We start from the raw sequence: 19248 nt of genomic DNA, 5'->3' as shown, positions 1-19248 counted from the left end.
ACATAGTAAGCGCTTAACAAATACCAACATTATTATTCTCTGGGCCTCAGTTCCCTCATCTGTCAAATGGGGATGAAGACTGGGAGCCTCACGTGGGGCAACCTGATGACCCTGTAACTACCCCAGCGCTTAGAACAGTGCTCTGCACATAGTAAGCGCTTAACAAATACCAACATTATTATCAGTTGCCCAGTTGGACCTTCTAAGCGTTGAGTACGGCGCTCTGCACCCAGTAGGCGCTCAGTAAATCCCCATGAATGAATGAATGAACGAATGAATTCATTCACTCAGTAGTATTTATTGAGCGCTTACTATGTGCAGAGCACTGTACTAATTCATTCATTCATTCAATAGTATTTATTGAGCGCTTACTATGTGCAGAGCACTGTACTAAGCGCTTGGGATGAACAAGTCGGTAACAGATAGAGACGGTCCCTGCCCTATGGCGGGCTTACCTTCTAATCGGGATGAATACTACTAATAATAATGTTGGTATTTGTTAAGCCCTTACTATGTGCAGAGCACTGTTCTAAGCGCCGGGGGAGATCCGGGGTCATCGGGTCGTCCCACGTGAGGCTCCCAGTTAATCCCCATTTTCCAGATGAGGTCACTGAGGCCCAGAGAAGCGAAGGGACTCGCCCACAGTCACCCAGCCGACAAGGGGGTGGGAAGCAGCGTGGCTCACTGGAAAGAGCCCGGGCTTTGGAGTCAGAGGTCATGGGTTCGAACCCCGGCTCCGCCACTTGTCCGCTGTGTGACTTTGGGCGAGTCACTTAACTTCTCGGTGCCTCAGTTCCCTCATCTGTAAAATGGGGATGAAGACTGGGAGCCCCACGGGGGACCACCTGATTCCCCTGTGTCTACCCCAGCGCTTAGAACAGTGCTCGGCACCTAGTAAGCGCTTAACAAATACCAACATTGCGTGGCTCAGTGGAAAGAGCACGGGCTTTGGAGTCAGGGCTCATGAGTTCGAATCCCAGCTCTGCCACTTGCCGGCTGTGTGACTGTGGGCAAGTCACTTAACTTCTCTGTGCCTCAGTTCCCTCATCTGTAAAATGGGGATTAAGACTGTGAGCCCCACGTGGGACAACCTGATTCCCCTATGTCTACCCCAGCGCTTAGAACAGTGCTCGGCACATAGTAAGCGCTTAACAAATACCAACATTATTATTATTATTATTATTAAGGGGCAGAGCAGGGATTCGAACCCATGACCTCAGACTCCCAAGCCCGGGCTCTTGCCACTGGGCCACGCTGCTTCTCTAGGCGCTCGATAAATCGCCATGAACGAATGAACGAACGAATGAGAAGCAGCGTGGCGCAGTGGCAAGAGCACGGGCTTTGGAGTCAGGGCTCATGAGTTCGAATCCCGGCTCTGCCACTCGTCGGCTGGGGGACTGTGGGCGAGTCACTTCACTTCTCTGGGCCTCAGTTCCCTCATCTGTAAAATGGGGATGAAGACTGGGAGCCCCACGGGGGACGACCTGATTCCCCTGTGTCTACCCCAGCGCTTAGAACAGTGCTTGGCACATAGTCAGCGGGACTTGTCGGCTGTGTGACTGTGGGCAAGTCACTTCACTTCTCTGGGCCTCAGTTCCCTCATCTGTAAAATGGGGATGAAGACTGGGAGCCCCACGTGGGACGACCTGCTTCCCCTATGTCTACCCCAGCGCTTAGAACAGTGCTCGGCACATAGTAAGCGCTTAACAAATACCAACATTATTATTAACAAATACCAACATATATGAATGAATGAATGAATGAATGAATGAACGAACGAGTGAGTGAGCGAGTGAGTGAGTTCGGCGCTCCCCTCCCTCGGCCTTCCCCCCCCCCCGCCCCCTGCGATCCGGACGATCGGCGGTCGATGCCTCGCGCCTGGCGCGCGGGGAGGGGAGGGGTGGGCGCGAGCGCGCGCGCGCGGCCCCGCCCACGCGGGCGCTCCGCCGCTTGTGATTGGCTCAGCGGCGGGAGGGCGGGGCGAACGTCAAGATGGCGGCGGCGGCGGCGGGCGCGCTGGGGCGGCTGGAGGAGGAGGCGCTGCGACGCAAGGAGCGGCTCAACGCCCTGAGGGAGAAGACCGGCCGCAAGGTGAGCGCGCGCGCCCCTCCCCCCCCACCAGCGCGCATGCGCCGTTCTCCTCAGGCGGCCCACTCTGGCCAACCTTCCCCCCCGCCCATAATCCCTTGCTCTGCGCATAGTAAGCGCTCAATAAATAGTATTGAAGCGACGAAGGAACATCATCGTGGCATTTCTTAAACGCCCACCATGTGCCAAGCGCCGGCCTAAGCGCTGGGGTTGATAGAGGGTCATCAGGTTGTCCCCTTTGGGCCCGCCGTCTCCATCCCCGCTTGACACATGAGGCCCAGAGGGTGATAAGAATAATAAAGGGGTTTGTTAAGCATTTATTAGGCGCCCAGCAGTGTCCTAAGCGCTGGGGTTGATAGAAGGTCATCGGGTTGTCCCCCGTGGGGATCACAGTCTTCATCCCCATTTGACAGATGAGGGAACTGAGGCCCAGAGAAGAAGAATGATGATGATGGTGGTGTTTGTTAAGCGTTTACTAGGCGCCAAGCACTGTCCTAAGCGCTGGGTTTGATAGTAGGTCATCAGGTTGTCCCCCGTGGGGCTCATAGTCTTCATCCCCATTTGACAGATGAGGGAACTGAGGCCCAGAGAAGAAGAAGAAGAATGATGGTGTATGTTAAGCGCTTACTAGGCGCCAAGCACTGTACTAAGCGCTGGGGTTGATAGAAGGTCATCAGGTTGTCCCCCGTGGGGCTCACAATCTTCATCCCCATTTGTCAGATGAGGGAACTGAGGCCCAGAGAAGAAGAATGATGATGATGGTGGTGTTTGTTAAGCGCTTACTAGGCACCAAACACTGTCCTAAGCGCAGGGGTTGATAGAAGGTCATCGGGTTGTCCCCCGTGGGGATCACAGTCTTCATCCCCATTTCTCCCCCATCCCCATGAGAAGCAGCATGGCTCAGTGGAAAAAGCATGGGCTTTGGAGTCAGAGGTCATGGGTTCAGATCCCGGCTCGGCCACTTGTCAGCTGTGTGACTTTGGGCAAGTCACTTAACCTCGGTGCCCCAGTGACCTCATCTGCAAAATGGGGATTAAGACTGTGAGCCCCACGTGGGACAAACTGATTCCCCTGTGTCTACCCCAGCGCTTAGAACAGTGCTCGGCACATAGTAAGCGCTTAACAAATACCAACATTATTATTATTATTATTTGACAGATGAGGCCACTGAGGCCCAGAGAAGAATAAGAAGAATGATGGCGTTTAAGTGCTTACTAGGCACCAAGCACTGTCCTAAGCGCTGGGGTTGATAGAAGGTCATCAGGTTGTCCCACGTGGGGCTCATAGTCTTCATCCCCATTTGACAGATGAGGCCACTGAGGCCCCGAGAAGAAAAATAATAGTAATGATGATGTTTGTTAAACGCTTACTAGGTGCCAAGCACTGTCCTAAGCACTGGGCTTGATAGAGGGTCATCAGGTTGTCCCCCATGGGGTCACAGTCTCCATCCCCATTAGACAGATGAGGCTACTGAGGCCCAGAGAAGTGAAGGGACTCGCCCAAAGTCACCCAGCTGACAAGTGGCACTGCTTAAGCGCCTCATAATAATAATGATGATGGTATTTGTTAAGCGCTTACTAGGTGCCAAGCACTGTCCTAAGCGCTGGGGTTGATAGAAGGTGATCAGGTTGTCCCCCGTGGGGCCCCCGGTCTCCATCCCCATTTGACAGATGAGGGAACCGAGGCCCAGAGAAGTGAAGGGACTTGCCCAAAGTCACCCAGCTGACAGGTGGCGGAGCCGGGATTAGAACCCATGACCTCTGACTCCCAAGCCCAGGCTTTTTCCACTGAGCCACGCTGCTACTGTGTGCCAGGCACTGGGCTAAACGCTGGGGTAGCTCCAGGCCAATCGGAATGGATACAATCCCTCTCCCGCGTGGGGCTCACGGTCTCAATCCCCATTTGGCAGATGAGGAAACTGAGGCCCAGAGAAGTGAAGTGGCTTGCCCAAGGTGGCCCTACGGACAGGTGGCAGAGTCGGGATTAGAACCCACCACCTTCTGACTCCCAGGCCCGGGCTCTTTCCGCGAGGCCGTGCTGCTTCTTCAGCCCCATTTTACAGAGGAGGGCACTGAGGCACAGAGAAGGGACTAATAGTAATAACAGTGGCATTTGTTAAGCGCTTACTATGTGTCAGACACTGCACTAAACGCCGGGGTGGAGACGAGCCAATCGGGTTGGACACCGCCCCGTCCCACGTGGGGCTCAGTCTCAATCCCCGTTTTACAGAAGAGGGATCTGAGTCCCCCAAGAAGTGAATAATAATAATAATGACGATGTTGGTATTTGTTAAGCGCTCACTATGTGCAGAGCACCGTTCTAAGCGCTGGGGCAGATCCAGGGTCATCAGTTTGTCCCACGTGAGGCTCACAGATAATCCCCATTTTCCAGATGAGGGAACTGAGGCCCAGAGAAGCGAAGGGACTCGCCCACAGTCCCACAGCTGACGAGGGGCAGAGCCGGGAGTCGAACCCACGACCTCTGATTCCGAAGCCCAGGCTCTTTTCACTGAGCCACGCTGCTTCTCCAATTAATTGTGGTATTTAATAATAATAATTGTGGGTTTTGCTAAGTGCTTATTATGTGCCAGGCACCCTAGTAAGCTCTGGGGAAGATAAGCAGCAGCGTGGCATAGCGGTTAGAGCACGGGCTTGGGAGTGAGAAGGATCCGGGTTCTAATCCTGACTCCTCATGTCCGCTGCGGGACCTTGGGCAAGTCGCTTCACTTCTCCGGGCCTCGGTAACCTCATCCGTAAAATGGGGATAAAGAGAGCGAGCCCCCTGTGAGACGGGGACTGTGTCCAACCTGATTAACTTGTACCCACCCCAGTGCTTTGAGCAGCGCTTGGCACATAGGAAGCGCTTAATAAGTACCATTATTATTAGAAGTTAGGTACCACGTGGGGCTCACGGTTTTCATCCCCATTTTACGGCGGAGGGGACCGAGGCACAGAGAAGGGAACCGAGTTGCCCAAGGTCCCCGAATAACAGTTATAATGATGGCATTTGTTAAGCGCCTGCCATGTGCAGAGCACTGTTCTAAGCGCTGGGGTAAATACAAGGTCATCAGGTTGTCCCACTTGGGGCTCCCAGTCTCCATCCCCACTTTCCAGAGGAGGGACCTGAAGCCCAGAGAGGTGATGTGACTCGCCCAAAGTCACCCAGCCGACAAGCGGCGGAGGCGGGATTCGAACCCCCGACCTCGGACTCCCAAGCCCGGGCTCTTGCCACTGAGCCGCGCTGACCGGTGGAGCCGGGATTAGAACCCAGGTCCTTCTGCCCTCTAGACTGAAAGCTCAGGATGGGCCGGGGGCACGTCTGCTTATTCTCTTTTATTATACTCTCCCAAGCACTTAGAACAGCGCTGTGCACATAGTAAGTGCTCAATAAATGCGACTGACCCCCCTTCCTTCATCCCCCCGCTTCCGGCCCCGCAGCGCTTCTGTCCATATCCGTCATATATTGATTTTTTAAATGCCCGCCTCCCCCTCTAGGCTGTAAACTCATTATGGGCAGGGAATGTGTCTGATCTGTTCTCCTCTCCCAAGCGTTTAGTTCAGTGCTCTGTGCGCGGTAAGCGCTCAATAAATAGCATCGACGGCAAAATCTCGCCTCCTCCGGGAGGCCTCCCCGGACTAAGCCCTCCCCATCGCCCGCACCCCTTCCCTCCGCTCTACCCCCCCCCCCCCGCCCCACAACACTTGTGGGTGTAGATGTAAAAATGTATAATTGTATTTATTTTTATTAACGGTGTGTATATCTCTATAATTCCGTTTACTTCTATTGATGCTGCTGATGCCCGTTTACTCGTTTTGCTGTCTGTCTCCCCCGCTTCTGGACCGTGAGCCCGTCGTTGGGCAGGGCTGGTCTCTCTCTGTTGCCGAATTGTCTTTTGCAAGCGCTTAGTACAGCGCTCCGCACACAGTAAGCGCTCAATAAATACCACCGAATGAATGAATGAATGAACACAGGGGACACGGAGCTCAAGGTCATCGAGAATCCCAGTTTAAACTGGTCGGCCGTCAGGCCGGACGCCGGAAATTTAGGCTTTTTTGGGGGGGTGGGAGACTGGTTTTTCTTGCTTTCAGGTTTTTATCGACGTGCAGTCCTCACCCCTCATCCCCCTCCATCATCTTCTGCTGTGTGTGTCTGTGAAAAGGGAAAGAGAGAAGAGAAATTTCACCTTTGCTTGTGTGTGGCTGTGAACATCACTTGTCGCTGTGTGTGTCTGTGAAAGTGGGAAGAGAGCAGAGACATTTCAGTTTTGCTTGTCTGTGTCTGTGAACATCACTTGTCGCTGTGTGTGTCTGTGAAAGTGGGAAGAGAGCAGAGAAATTTCAGCTTTGCTTGGGTGTGTGTGTCTGTGAAAATCACGTGGTGTGTGTGTGTGTCTGTGAAAGTGGGAAGAGAGCAGAGAAATTTCAGCTTTGCTTGGGTGTGTGTGTCTGTGAAAATCACGTGGTGTGTGTGTGTGTCTGTGAAAGTGGGAAGAGAGCAGAGAAATTCCAGCTTTGTGTGTCTGTGTGTGTCTGTGAAAATCACTGGTCGGTGTGTGTCTGTGGAAGTGGGAAGGGAGCAGAGAAATTTCAGCTTTGCTTGGGTGTGTGTGTCTGTGAAAATCACTTGGTGTGTGTGTGTGTCTGTGAAAGTGGGAAGAGAGCAGAGAAATTTCAGCTTTGTGAAAAATCACTTGGGGTGTGTGTGTGTCTGTGAAAGTGGGAAGAGAGCAGAGAAATTCCAGCTTTGTGTGTCTGTGTGTGTTTGTGAAAATCACTGGTCGGTGTGTGTCTGTGGAAGTGGGAAGAGAGCAGAGAAATTTCAGCTTTGTTTGTGAAAAATCACGTGTGTGTGTGTGTTTGTGACAGTGGGAAGAGAGCAGAGGAGGAATTTCAGTTTTGTGTGTGCGTATGTGTCTGTGAGTCTGTGTGTGTGTGTGTGTGTGTAAATGGGAAGAGAGAGAAAACTTTCAGCTTCACGTGTGTGTGTGTGTGTGTGTGCGTGCGTGCCTGTGAGTCTGTGAAAGTGGGAAGAGAACACAGAACTTTCCGCTCTGTTCACCTGTGTGTGAGAGCGTGTGTCTGTGAAAGCGGAAAGGACAGAGAAAACTTTCAGCTTCGCCCACAAGCCCACTTATCCCGGATGTCCTAAAAGTTCAAACTCCGTCGTGCCGTCAACGCCTCGGTGCCCTCGTCTGTAAAATGGGGATGAAAATAATAATGTTGGTATCTAGTAAGCGCTTCCTACGCGCCGAGCGCCGTTCTAAGCGCTGGGGGAGATTCAGGGTCATCGGGAGGCTCCCGGTCTTCGCCCCCGTTTTGCAGAGGAGGGAACCGGGGCCCAGAGAAGTGAAACGACTCGCCCAAGGTCACAGAGCGGGCAAGGGGCGGCGGCGGGATCGGAACCCACGACCTTCCGACGCCCGGGCTCCAGCCGCTCCGCCGCGCTGCCTCTCTCCGCCTCTCGTAACCCCGGTGTCCCCCCCGCTGGAAGTGGGCCCTGAGCGCTTACTCTGTACTAAGAGAAGCCGCGTGGCTCAGCGGAAAGAGCCCGGGCTTAGGAGTCCGAGGTCGTGAGTTCTAATCCCGGCTCCGCCGCCTGTCAGCTGGGTGACTTGGGGCGAGTCACTTCCCTGGGCCTCAGTTCCCTCATCTGGGAAACGGGGAGGGAGACCGGGACCCCCACGTGGGACGACCCGATGACCTTGCAGAGAAGCAGCGCGGCTCGGCGGAAAGAGCCCGGGCTGGGGAGTCCGAGGTCGTGGGTTCGAAAGCCGGCCCCGCCACTTGTCAGCCGGGTGACTGTGGGCGAGTCGCTTCGCTTCTCGGTGCCCCAGTGACCTCATCCGGAAAATGGAGATGAAGACCGGGAGCCTCACGTGGGACCACCCGATGACCCCGTATCTCCCCCAGCGCTTAGAACGGTGCTGTGCACATAGTAAGCGCTTAACAAATGCCAACATTATTAATCCCGGCTCCGCCGCCTGTCAGCTGGGTGACTTGGGGCAAGTCCCTTCGCTTCTCTGGGCCTCGGTTCCCTCATCTGTCAAACGGGGATGGAGACCGGGAGCCTCACGCGGCAGCCCCTGATGACCTCGTCTCCTCCCCCGGCGCTTAGAACGGCGCTCGGCACATAGTAAGCGCTTAGCAGATACCGACGTTGCTATTATTATTATCGGGGCAAGATTCCTGTTGAGCGGGGGGGGCGCGACGTCCTCGCCGGCGGGGAGGAGCCGGAACGCCGGGGGTGTGGGTGCGACTTCCTGCCCGGCGAGAACAAACCGCAGATCTAATCTTCTCCCCAGCAGCAGCAGCAGCAAACACTTCCTCTCTTGCTTCGACACCTAAAGGTCACGCGAAGAGGGCGGAGGCGGGCGGGAAGGCAGAACCTGGTTAAAAACCGAAAAAAGAATTCGTTGCGTCGCATTGACTCCTTCCGTCGGATTTAGAGCGCGCTGTACTGAGCGCCGGGGAGCGCGTGACGATAAACGGACGCGTTCCCTGCCCACGGCGAGCTTAGGGGCTGGAGTGGGGGGGGGGGGGCCGGGTGGGAATCCCGGGGTTCCGGGTTCGGATCCCGGCTCCGCCCCTTGTCTGCCGGGTGACCTTGGGCGAGTCGTTTCACTTCTCTGGGCCTCGGTTCCCTCCTCTGTCAAATGGGGGTTGGGACCGTGGGACAACCTCATCACCTTGGATCTACCCCAGAGCTTAGAACGGTGCCTGGCACATAATGAGCGCTTAATAATAATAATAATAAAGGTATTTGTTAAGCGCTTACTATGTGCCAAACACACTGTTCGAAGCACTGGAGCAGATCCAGAGCCATCAGGTTGTCCCACGGTCTTCCTCCCCATTGTACAGATGAGGGAACCGAGGCACTCCTCGGGGGAGTCGCTTTGCTTCTCCGGGAATAGTAATAATAGTGTTGGTATCTGTTTAGCGCTTACTACGCGCAGAGCACTGCTCTAAGCGCTGGGGCAGGGTCATCAGGTGGTCCCACGTAATAATAATAATAATAATGTCGGTGTTTGTTAAGCGCTTACTCTGTGCCGAGCACCGTTCTAAGCGCTGGGGTAGACACGGGGGCATCGGGATGTCCCACGTGGGGCTCGCAGTCTCCATCCCCATTTTCCAGATGAGGTCACTGAGGCCCAGAGAAGCGAAGTGACCTGCCCACAGTCACACAGCTGACAAGTGGCCGAGCGGGGATTCGAACCCATGACCTCTGACTCCAAAGCCCGTGCCCTTTCCACCGCGCCACGCTACGTGAGGCTCCCGGTCTTCATCCCCATTTTCCAGATGAGGGAACTGAGGCCCAGAGAAGCGAAGCGACTCGCCCACGGTCGCCCGGCTGCCGAGTGGCGGAGCCGGGATCTGAACCCATGACCTCCGACTCCCAAGCCCGGGCTCTGGCCAGTGAGCCGCGGAGACCGAGAGCCCCACGTGGGACAGCCCGATGACCCTGCACCTACCCCAGCGTTTTGATGGGTGCTTGACCCACGGGAAGCGCTTACCAAATACCAGAATTATGATGATCGTTGTTGTGCGGGCCTCAGTTCCCTCATCCGGAAAATGGGGGTGGAGACTGGGAGCGCCAGGCGGGACAGGGACTGCGTCCGGCCCGGTTTGCGTGTCTCCACCCCAGTGCTTACTCCGGGGCCCCGGCGCCCACTAAGCGCTTCGCAAATATGACGGTTATTATCGCGATTGTTATTACCAGGGCGGCCACCGGTTAAATAATCACCGCGGCGCTTGGCGACCTCTCGCTAAGGGCCGAGGCACCGTACCGAACGCCGAGGGGGGATGCGAGATGGTGACAGCGATGAGGGTACTGAGAAGCAGCGCGGCTCGGTGGAAGGAGCCCGGGCCTGGGAGTCCGAGCTCACGGGTTCGAATCCCGGCTCGGCCACTTGTCAGCCGGGTGACCGTGGGCGAGTCACTTCACTTCTCGGGGCCCTCGGTGACCTCATCTGTAAAATGGGGATGAAGACCGTGGGCCCCACGTGGGACGACCCGATGCCCCTGTGTCTCCCCCCGCGCTTAGAACGGTGCTCGGCACGTAGTCGGCGCTTAACAAATACCGACATTATTATTATTACTTGTTGAGCGCTTACTGTGTACCGGGGTAGGTACAAGGTTGGACACCGTCCCCGTCCCACGTGGGGTTCACGGTCTTCATCCCCGTTTTACCGAGGAGGGAACTGAGGCACAGAGAAGTGAGTGAACTGGACGCCGATCAAAGGAGCAGCGAGGAAACGTCGTTTCCCGGGCCTCGGGCAAACCGACGGCGACGTTCTCGGTGACCTTTCCGTGTTTGAGCAGGGGGGAAGAGAAAGACGTTTGTCTGTCTCGGGGCGGGAGAGGAAGAGATCCCGACAGGTTTGGCTTTCAGAAACCTCTCCGCTCTCTCTGTCGTCTTGCTGCCTCGAGGCAGAACAAAAAAAAACAAACAAGGATCCCGGCCCCGTCGCTTCCTTTTCATTCATTCAGTGGTATTAGAGAAGCAGCGTGGCTCAGTGGCTTGGGAGTCAGAGGTCATGGGTTCGAATCCCGGCTCCGCCGCTTGTCAGCCGGGCGACTGTGGGCGAGTCACTTCGCTTCTCTGAGCCTCGCTTCCCTCATCTGTCAAATGGGCATCGACCGTGAGCCTCACGTGGGGCGACCCGATGACCCTGTGTCTCCCCCGGCGCTTGGAACGGTGCTCTTGCACCTAGTAAGCGCTTAACGAATACCAACAGTGTTATTTATTGAGCGCTCACCGTGCGCAGAGCCCTGGACTGAGCGCGTGGAAGGCGCAGTTCGGCAACAGAGACAGTCCCTACCCAACGACGGACTCACGGTCTGGAAGGGGAGAGACGGACAACAGAAGAAGACAAGTAGGCATCGTCGAAATAGATAAATAGAACCGTAGGCGCATCGTTAATAGAATAAATAGAACTTGCTGCGTGACCCTGGGCAGGTTGGTTAGCTTCTCCGGGACTCAGTTTCCTTGTCGGTAAAATTCTCACCGTGGCATTATTATTTTTAGTAATTTGTTGAGCGTTTACTATGTGCCAGGCACCGTATCAGACACTGGGATAGACAAGTAATCAGGTTGGACACAGTCCCCGTCCCTCGTGGGGCTCACAGTCCGACTCCCCGTTTTCCAGATGAGGCAACCGAGGCCCAGAGAGGTGAAGCGACGCGCCCGAAGGCAGACGAGTGGGGGAGCGGGATGCGAACGCGTGACCTTCCGACGCCCGGGCTGTACCCGCGAGGCCACGCCGCCGACTGATGGGGCTACCCGGCCGTGTCCCCGGGCCCGTGTGTGCCCGTGTGATTGCCGCGGCCGTAGGGAGGGGGAAGCCTCTCAGGACGGGGCCGGGCACGGGGCACGGGGCGGGCACGCCACCCGGGGACTAGAGGGCCGGCGCGCGCTGTTGGGTTCCGGCCCGAAGGAGGAGGAGGGCGGAGAGCAGGAGGAAGCGAGGGCAGGGAGGAACTGGGGCATTACCGTTTGTGGTCTCATACTGCAAACCTCTGCCGTAAAGGCTGCCCTCCTCTGCATCCGGCCACCTCGCCGACGAGTTTTACTTCCCCAAGTTTGGCGTGATCCAAACCCCACTGGGCCATTCTTTCTTTTCCCTCTCTTTCCCTCTCCCCCCCTCTCTCTTTCCTCCCTCTCTTTCCATCCTCTCCCTTCTCCCTCTCCCTCCATCTCCCTTCCTCTCTTTCCCTCTCTTTCCCTCCGTCTCCCTCTCCTTCCCTCTCTCCCCCTTTCCTCCCTCTCCTTCCTTCTTCTCTCTCCCTCTCTCTCCACCGTCTCTTTTCCATCCTCTCCCTTCTCCCTCTCCCTCCATCTCCCTTCCTCTCTTTCCCTCTCTTTCCCTCCGTCTCCCTCTCCTTCCCTCTCTCCCCCTTTCCTCCCTCTCCCTCTCTTTCCTTCTTCTCTCCCCCTCTCTCCACCGTCTCTTGCTCCTTTCTTTCATCTCCCTCCATCTCCCTGTCTCACTCCATCTCTTTCCCTTTCATCCATCTCCCTCTTTCCTTCCTCTCTCTCTCCCTCCCTCCCTGTCTCTCCCCCACCATGTCTCGCTCCTTCTTTCTTTCATCTCCCTCTCCCTCACTCCATCTTTCTCTCCCTCACCGTGTCTCGCTCCTTCTTTCTTTCATCTCCCTCTCCCTCTTTCATCCCTCTCCCTCTGTTTCCTGCCTCTCCCTCTTTCCCTCCAGCTCCCTCTGTTCCTCTCCCTCTCTCGCCCTGTCTCCCTGCCTCTCTCCATCTCCCTCTCCCCCGCTCCTTTCTCTCCCTCCATCTCTCTCCCTCTTTCCTTCATCTCCCTCTCCTTCTTTTTCTTTCCTCTCCCTCTCTCCCTCTTCTTTCCTCCATTTTCCTCTCTTTCCCTCCATCTCTCTATCCCTCTCTCTCTCTCTGCCTCTATTTCCCTCTCCATCCCTCCCTCTTCTTTCCTCCATTTTCCTCTCTTTCCTTCCATCTCTCTCTGCCTCTGTTTCCCTCTCCATCCCTCCCTCCTTCCACCCCCCCCCCCAGTGGTCCCGCTCTTCCAAGCCCCCCTTTCCTCTCCTCCCTCTCCCTTCTGCGTCGCCGCGACTTGCCCCCTTTCTTCTTCCCTCCTCCCACCCCACTTACATCCATATCTCTCATTCATCGATTCCTATCGCTGTCTCCCCCCATCTAGACCGGCAGCTCCTCGCGAGCAGGGAACGGGTCGGTTTATTGTTCTCTCGTCCTCTCCCAAGCGCTCAGTACGGTGCTCCGCGCACAGAAAGCGCTAAGTACGAATGAACGAATGAACGGTGAGATTCCCCAGGGGCGGAGGGGGGCACGGGCTCTCGTGGCGGGCTTCTGGCCCGTCCCGCGGTGTTGCGCCGATAAGGCGGCTCGTGGTTTAGATACCGAGCGCTGTTTTTAGAAACCCAGTGGAAGTCCGATAACGCCCCAGTCCATCCCGTCATCCCCTCCCCCGGTTCCCACGGAGGGTTGGGGCAGCCGCGGTGGGTCGTAGCGGGCGCCTAGAGGGCACCCGGCCCGTGCCCCGGACTCCGGGCGCGCCGGTACCGACCGTTCGGCCGTATTTATTTGAATCTGAAGCAGCGCGGCTCGCTGGAAAGAGCCCGGGCTTGGCCGTGGGTTCCGATCCCGGCTCCGCCGCCTGTCGGCCGGGTGACTTTGGGCAAAACGCTTCGCTTCTCTGGGCCTCAGTTCCTCATCTGGAAAATGGGGATGAAGACCGCGAGCCCCACGTGGGACAACCTCATGACCTGATATCCCCCCAATGCTTAGAACGGTGCTGGGCACATAGTGAGCCCCGAATACAGTGAGCGTGCAAGAAATCCCCTTGATTTTTTTTGTTTTTTAATGGTATTTAAACGCATACTACGTGCCAGACACCGAACTAGGCGCCGATTGTCGTCTGAGGCGGGGTTAAAAGCGAGACCCCCCCCCCACTGCGAAACCCCGACACAGGAGACTCCTCCAGGCCCCCGTTCCCTGCCCCGCCGCCGTGCGTTCAGACCCCGGTTCTGCCACTGTACTGAGCGGTTGGGAGAGGACAGTTCAACAACAAACAGGCACATTCCCTGCCCACAACGAGCTGACAGTCCGGAGGGGAGACAGAGAGATCCTGTGTGTGCGTCAGCCCGTTGTGGGCAGGGAATGTGTCTTTTTGTCGTCGTATTGGACTCTCCTTGCTCCCAGTAAGCGCTCAATAAATACGACCGACCGGCCGACTGACTTTCCCGCCAGAAGCAACTTCCGGTGGCGGGAGTCCAGCTCAGCCGGCGGATTCCCGGCGGACGATGACCGTTTTCCCTCCGTAGGCCAAGGAAGAGAGCGAACCCAAGGGCAAGCACCGGAAAGAAGAGGAAGGCGAGCCCGAGAGGCACCGGTAAGGACCGGATTCTGATGGTGACTGTGGTATTTATTAAGCGCTCACTGTGTGCCGGGGACTGTACTAAGCGCCGGAGTGGATACAAGCAAATCGGGGTGGACCCAGTCCCCGTCCCACGTGGGGCTCACGGTCTCCATCCCCGTTTTACAGAAGAGGGAACTGAGGCACTGAGAAGGGAAGTGACTGGCCCCAGGCCACGCGGCGGACAGGTGGCGGAGCCGGGATTAGAACTCAGGACCTTCTAACTCCCAGGCCCGGGCTCTAGCCGTTATAGCGTGAGAAGTAGCGTGGCTTAGTGGAAAGAGCCCGGGTTTGGGAGTCAGAGGTCATGGGTTCTAATGCCGGCGCTGCCCCGTGTCAGCTTTGTGACTCCGGGTAAGTCACTTCGCTCCTCTGGGCCTCAGTTCCCTCACCTGTAGAATGGGGATGAAGACCGTGAGCCCCACGTGGGACGGCCTGAGGACCTTGTATCTACTCCAGCACTTAGAACAGTGCTTGGCACATAGTAAGCGCTTAATAAATACTGTTACTATGATTATTATTATGTTGCTTCTCCTCATTCATTCATTCAGTGGTATCGGGTGCTTAATGAGTGCTTAATGAACGAGTGCCTACTATGTGCAGAGCCCTGTACTGGGCGCTTGCGAGAGTCATCGGGCATGAGCCCCGGCAGCGGAAAGAGCCCGGGCTTGGGAGTCAGAGGTCACGGGTTCGAATTCCGGCTCTGCCGCTTGGCAGCCGGGTGTCTGTGGGCGGGTCACTTCGCTTCTCTGGGCCTCAGCGACCTCATCTGTAAAATGGGGATGAAGACCGTGAGCCCCACACGGGACAACCCGATGACCCTGTCTCTCCCCCAGCGCTTAGAACGGTGCTCTGCGCACAGTAAGCGCGTTAACAAACACCAACATTATTATCCTCAAGGAGAAGCAGCGTGGCCTAGTGGGTAGAGCCCGGGCCTGGGAGTCAGGAGGACCTAGGTGCTCATCCCGGCTCCGCCACCTGTCTGCCGGGTGACTCTGGACAAGTCGCTTAACCTCTCTGCGCCTCGGTTCCCTCATCCGTAAAATACATCCACTCGGCCGTATTTCCGGAGCGCCTACCGTGCGCAGAGCACTGGACTAAGCCCTTGGGAGAGGACAGTACGGCAATACACGGACACATTCCCTGCCCACGTGGGGATGATGAAGACCTTGAGCCCCACGTGGGACGGGGACCGTGTCCAACCCGATTTGCCTGTATCCTCCCCATTGCTTAGTACAGGGCCGGGCACGTGATGAGCGCTTAGCAAATATCGCTAATTATCATCATCATTATCATCAAGAGGATTCCAGTCCAATTGCAGACGGGGAAGCGGCGGGATTCCAACCCCAGAGCTTTGAATTTCGGAATCCCATCAATCCACTTCCGGTTCCGTTGCCTCCGGGTCGGGGATTTCCTCGGAGAGGACGAGCGACCGTTTGATCTTCCTCCTTCCTCCCTCTCTCCCCAACTTCCCCGCCCCTGCCCCCCAATCCCTCCCTGGCCATCCCTGGCTCCCGTAGGGAACTCAAGCTGCGGAACTACGTCCCCCAAGATGAGGAACTGAAGAAGAGGAAGGTGCCCCAGGCCAGGCCGGCCTCAGGTAGGGTGCGAGGAGGGACCTCTCCGGCCCAGCCCTCGCCCCGGATCCGGAACGGGCACGGCCTGAGCGGCTGGAGCGCGGCCCTGGGAGGCGGAAGGAGCTGGGTTCTAGTCCCGCCTCCACCCCGTGTCTGCCGTGGGACCTCGGACCGGTCACTTCACTTCTCCGGGCCTCGCTTCCCTCCTCTGCCAAATGGGGGGTGACGACTGGGAGCCCCACGAGGGACAACCCGAGGACCTTGTCTTCATTCATTCAGTAGTATTTATTGAGCGCCTTCTATGAGCAGAGCACTGTACTGAGCGCTCGGAATGGACAGATCGGTAACGGGTAGAGACGGTCCCTGCCCTTTGACGGGCTCACGGTCTAATCGGGGGAGCCGGACGGACAGAAAGAATGGCGATGAACAGAATCGAGGGGACCGACGAACCTCTCCCTAAAACCGTGGCAAATAAATAGAATCAAGGCGATGTACATCTCGTCAACAAAATAAGTAGGGTAATGAAAATATATACAGTTGAGCGGACGAGTGCCGTGCTGGGGGGAGGGGAAGGGAGAGGGGGAGGAGCTGAGGGAAAGGGGGGAAGAGAGGGCTTAGCAGAGGGGAGGTGAAAGGGGGGCGTAGAGGGGGAGCAGAGGGAAAAGGGGAGCTACCCCGGCGCTCGGAGCAGTGCTCGGCACCTAGCCAGCGCCTAACGAATCCCATCGTCGACGGTGTCGGTAGGCGGGGAAACGGAGGTCTAGAGCGTGACTTTTCCAAGGGCATCCCGATATTTTAATATTCGTTCAATATTAGAATCGTATTTATTGGGCGCTTACTATGTGCAGAGCACCGTACTGAGCGTTTGGAACAGCCAGTACGGCAACTGGGCAGCCCACCAGTGCCACCAAGAGGCCAGTCGGGGCAGCGGCCTCCGGCGGACCCCCCCCTCCGGGCCCGGGGCCCGGCCTCCGGCCCCCTGCCCGCACCCCCCCCCTCGGGCCCCCATTCGTGGCGGGGGTCACCCCTCCGGGGCCGGCCCCGGGGGTCCTCCAGCCCGGACCACCCTCACCCGGACGACCGGCTCCCCTGGCCCGGGTCCCGCCCCCCGCCCCCGCCTTTTCCCGGACCCCTCTTCTTCCCGCTCACTCCTTCTCTTGCCCTTTCTAGTGGAGGAGAGAGTGAAAGACCAGCTGGAAGCCGCCAAGCCCGAGCCCATCATCGAAGAAGTGGTAGGTGCCCCCTTCCTCCGAGCGGGGCGAGGGTCACCCCGGGAGCCTGCGGGACCGCGGTCGGTCGCGTGGAGCCCAGCCGGGGAGACGGGGGAACCCGGCGGCGTTTCCGGACCACCGCCTGGGGATGGGTTTGGGGGGCCCCGCGCGGCCAGGCGCGGCCGCTCCCCCTCGACGGCGTCTCTGGCCTCCCTTCCCCGCCGACCTCCCGACTCTCCGCCCTCCTCTCTAGGATCTGGCCAACCTCGCCCCCCGGAAGCCCGACTGGTAGGTGCCGCCCCCCCGGCGAGTTGCCCCCGACCTTTCTCCGTTTAGGCTGTGGAGATTGGCGCCCCGCCCCCGTCCCCTCTCCCGTCCCCCTCCAGCGGACACCGTCCCTCGGAAGGGACCCTGCCAAGGGGGATACGGAAAGCCGAGGAGGAGGAAAGCGTTCTCTTTCGTTCGGGCCCGCTGCCGGGTTTCCATCAGACCCACCCTGCTTTCTCTCTGGCCTCACTGTTCCTCCACGGTAGATAGCGGTCAGAGCACCTCCCCCCCCGGGCCTCGTTCCAGGGAGGAGGAGATGGAAATCTCGGGGCGCTTGTGAATCCTCGTGCCGACCCGTGTCTTGGCTCCGGAAACCCCAGGTTCGAACTAGACCCCCGCCTCAGGGCAGCTGGGGGCGGGTCCTTGGACCTGTTTTTGAGGGGTCTCGCTTGAGGTTTTCACCGGGAAGCACGTGAGAGTCTGAGGTCGATTGGTCCCTTGGGTTAAAGGCACCAACTGTTGAGTGTTGGGGGGCGGATGGGGCAGGTCCTTCTCCTTCCTTCCTCTCGTCCTCCTTCCTTTTCTTCCTCCTCCTCCCCCCTCTCTTCCAGGGACCTGAAAAGAGACGTGGCCAAGAAGCTGGACAAGTTGGAGAAGAGGACCCAGAGGGCCATAGCCGAGCTGATCCGTAAGTCGGTCCCACCGCGAGCCGGTCCCGGGGGTCATCCGAGCCGGATCGGGTGGGCCAGATGCGGAGGCTTCCGGCCGATCCCGAGACGGACGGGAATCGGCGGGCGCGCCCCGGGGGACGGGGTGGGGGGCACGGGGTGAGGGAGGAGGCCCTTGCTCTCGGGGCGCTGGGGAGACGTCTCGCCGTCGTTCGAGGAAACGGCGGCTCCTAGCTCTTCAGATGGCAGCGGCCGCGTTGAATTGGCCGTGGCTGAGCGCATCCCCCGCTGGAGCTCTGGCGCCGTTGAGGCTTTTTGTCCCCGGGGCTCGGTTTCCCCGCAACCTCTCTCTGTGCCCTCACGTACCCCCTCATTGCCATCCGTGCCTCTGAGCACACCCTGGCGACGCCCCCTCACCTTCCGCCTCCCCGCAGTAACTTGCAGCCCCTTCCCCGTGGCCCGGCCTGACCCGGGGAGACGCGGCCCTTGGCCGAGCAGCTGCCCCTCGGAGCCCCCGGGGCCCTCTGGGAATCTCAGGCTCAGACGGAGCCGGGATCCCCTGCCCTCTGCCGCTCCCCAGGATTGCAACCGCAGAGGGATGGGTTTGGGACCGGGGTTCGGCGCGGGCCCGGTGAGGAACCCGGAATGCGGTGCCAAGCCTCCGAGAGGGTCCCGCGGTTGTCTGCCCGAGGCCTCACCTGCCCTCGGTCTCCGCGTCCTTGCAGGGGAGCGACTGAGGGGGCAAGACGAAGACCTGGCGTCCGCCGTGGGCTCCGCCAAACAGGAGGAAAGCGATTCAGACTAACCGGCCCCCCGGGCGCCCATCCCACCTCCGCGGCAAGTAGCTCCCGGCGTTGGCCCATCCCGGGAGGGAGCGGGGGGGCCGGCCTGCCCTTCCCGGGCCCCGGCACCGGATGCCCGTCCGTCCCTTCCTCGCCGTCCCGCCTGAGGACCCTTCTGGAAGCGTAAGACCGCTTTACCCTCGCGGCGCGTCCGGGCGGAGCCCGGGCCCCTGTGGGGGTTGGGGGACCTAAGTGTATATGCGTATTTTGAATTTTTTTTCTACGTATCCCCAAGACCGACGAGCCCCAGTGAGAGAGGGAGACCCAAACCCCTCTTCGGGGCGTCCCAGGCCACGGGACCCTGCGGGGTTCAGGCGGACGGACACCCCTGCCTCCCTCCAATCGATCACTGGAATTTATCGAACCCTAACTGCGTGCGGAGCACTGTAATCAACGCGCGGGAGACTACGGCGCTCGGTAGATACGTCCCCTGTCCACAAGGAGCTTAAAGTCTAGAGGGGGGCGCGGGCGTTAAAATAAATTATGGATTTGTACGTGACACCTTGTCGGCCGAAGGTGGAAAAAGATGGGCGGGGGCAGGTTTGCTTTCCGAGCCCACTAAGGGGATCAGGGCGGGCTAGGAAGGGACGCGACGGCCCGGCGGAGGAATGACCAGGGAGGGGAGCGGGGCCCCAGGGATCAACCGGAAGCCCTCAGCCTCCTCGGGCTGGGACCCCGGCTCGGAGC

The 19248-nt window shown here is 58.2% G+C and overlaps 1 protein-coding gene and 1 long non-coding RNA gene across 3 annotated transcripts; one reads left to right on the top strand and one right to left on the bottom strand.

Moving 5' to 3' along the window:
- The first annotated feature begins 1988 nt into the window (after positions 1-1988).
- Positions 1989-19060, top strand: CCDC12 (coiled-coil domain containing 12). Its single transcript, XM_029078416.2, has 7 exons — positions 1989-2091; positions 13905-13972; positions 15517-15596; positions 16744-16805; positions 17038-17072; positions 17663-17739; positions 18445-19060. The coding sequence occupies exons 1-7, from the start codon at positions 1993-1995 to the stop codon at positions 18522-18524; spliced, it is 501 nt and encodes a 166-aa protein (XP_028934249.1). The 5' UTR covers positions 1989-1992; the 3' UTR covers positions 18525-19060.
- On the bottom strand, positions 8232-11722 carry LOC114816271. 2 transcript variants are annotated; one of them, XR_003764035.2, is made up of 2 exons: positions 11578-11722; positions 8232-8473 (listed from the first exon to the last, which is right to left on the bottom strand). It is a non-coding gene; the product is annotated as an uncharacterized LOC114816271 (long non-coding RNA). The 2 variants fall into 2 exon arrangements; XR_003764034.2 differs by lacking the exon at positions 11578-11722 and adding an exon at positions 10844-10882.
- Positions 19061-19248: the final 188 nt, after the last annotated feature.

Source organism: Ornithorhynchus anatinus, chromosome 13 (genome assembly GCF_004115215.2).
Source record: "Ornithorhynchus anatinus isolate Pmale09 chromosome 13, mOrnAna1.pri.v4, whole genome shotgun sequence".
NCBI classification, from domain to species: domain Eukaryota; kingdom Metazoa; phylum Chordata; class Mammalia; order Monotremata; family Ornithorhynchidae; genus Ornithorhynchus; species Ornithorhynchus anatinus.
This window is presented reverse-complemented; position numbering and strand designations above follow the sequence as displayed.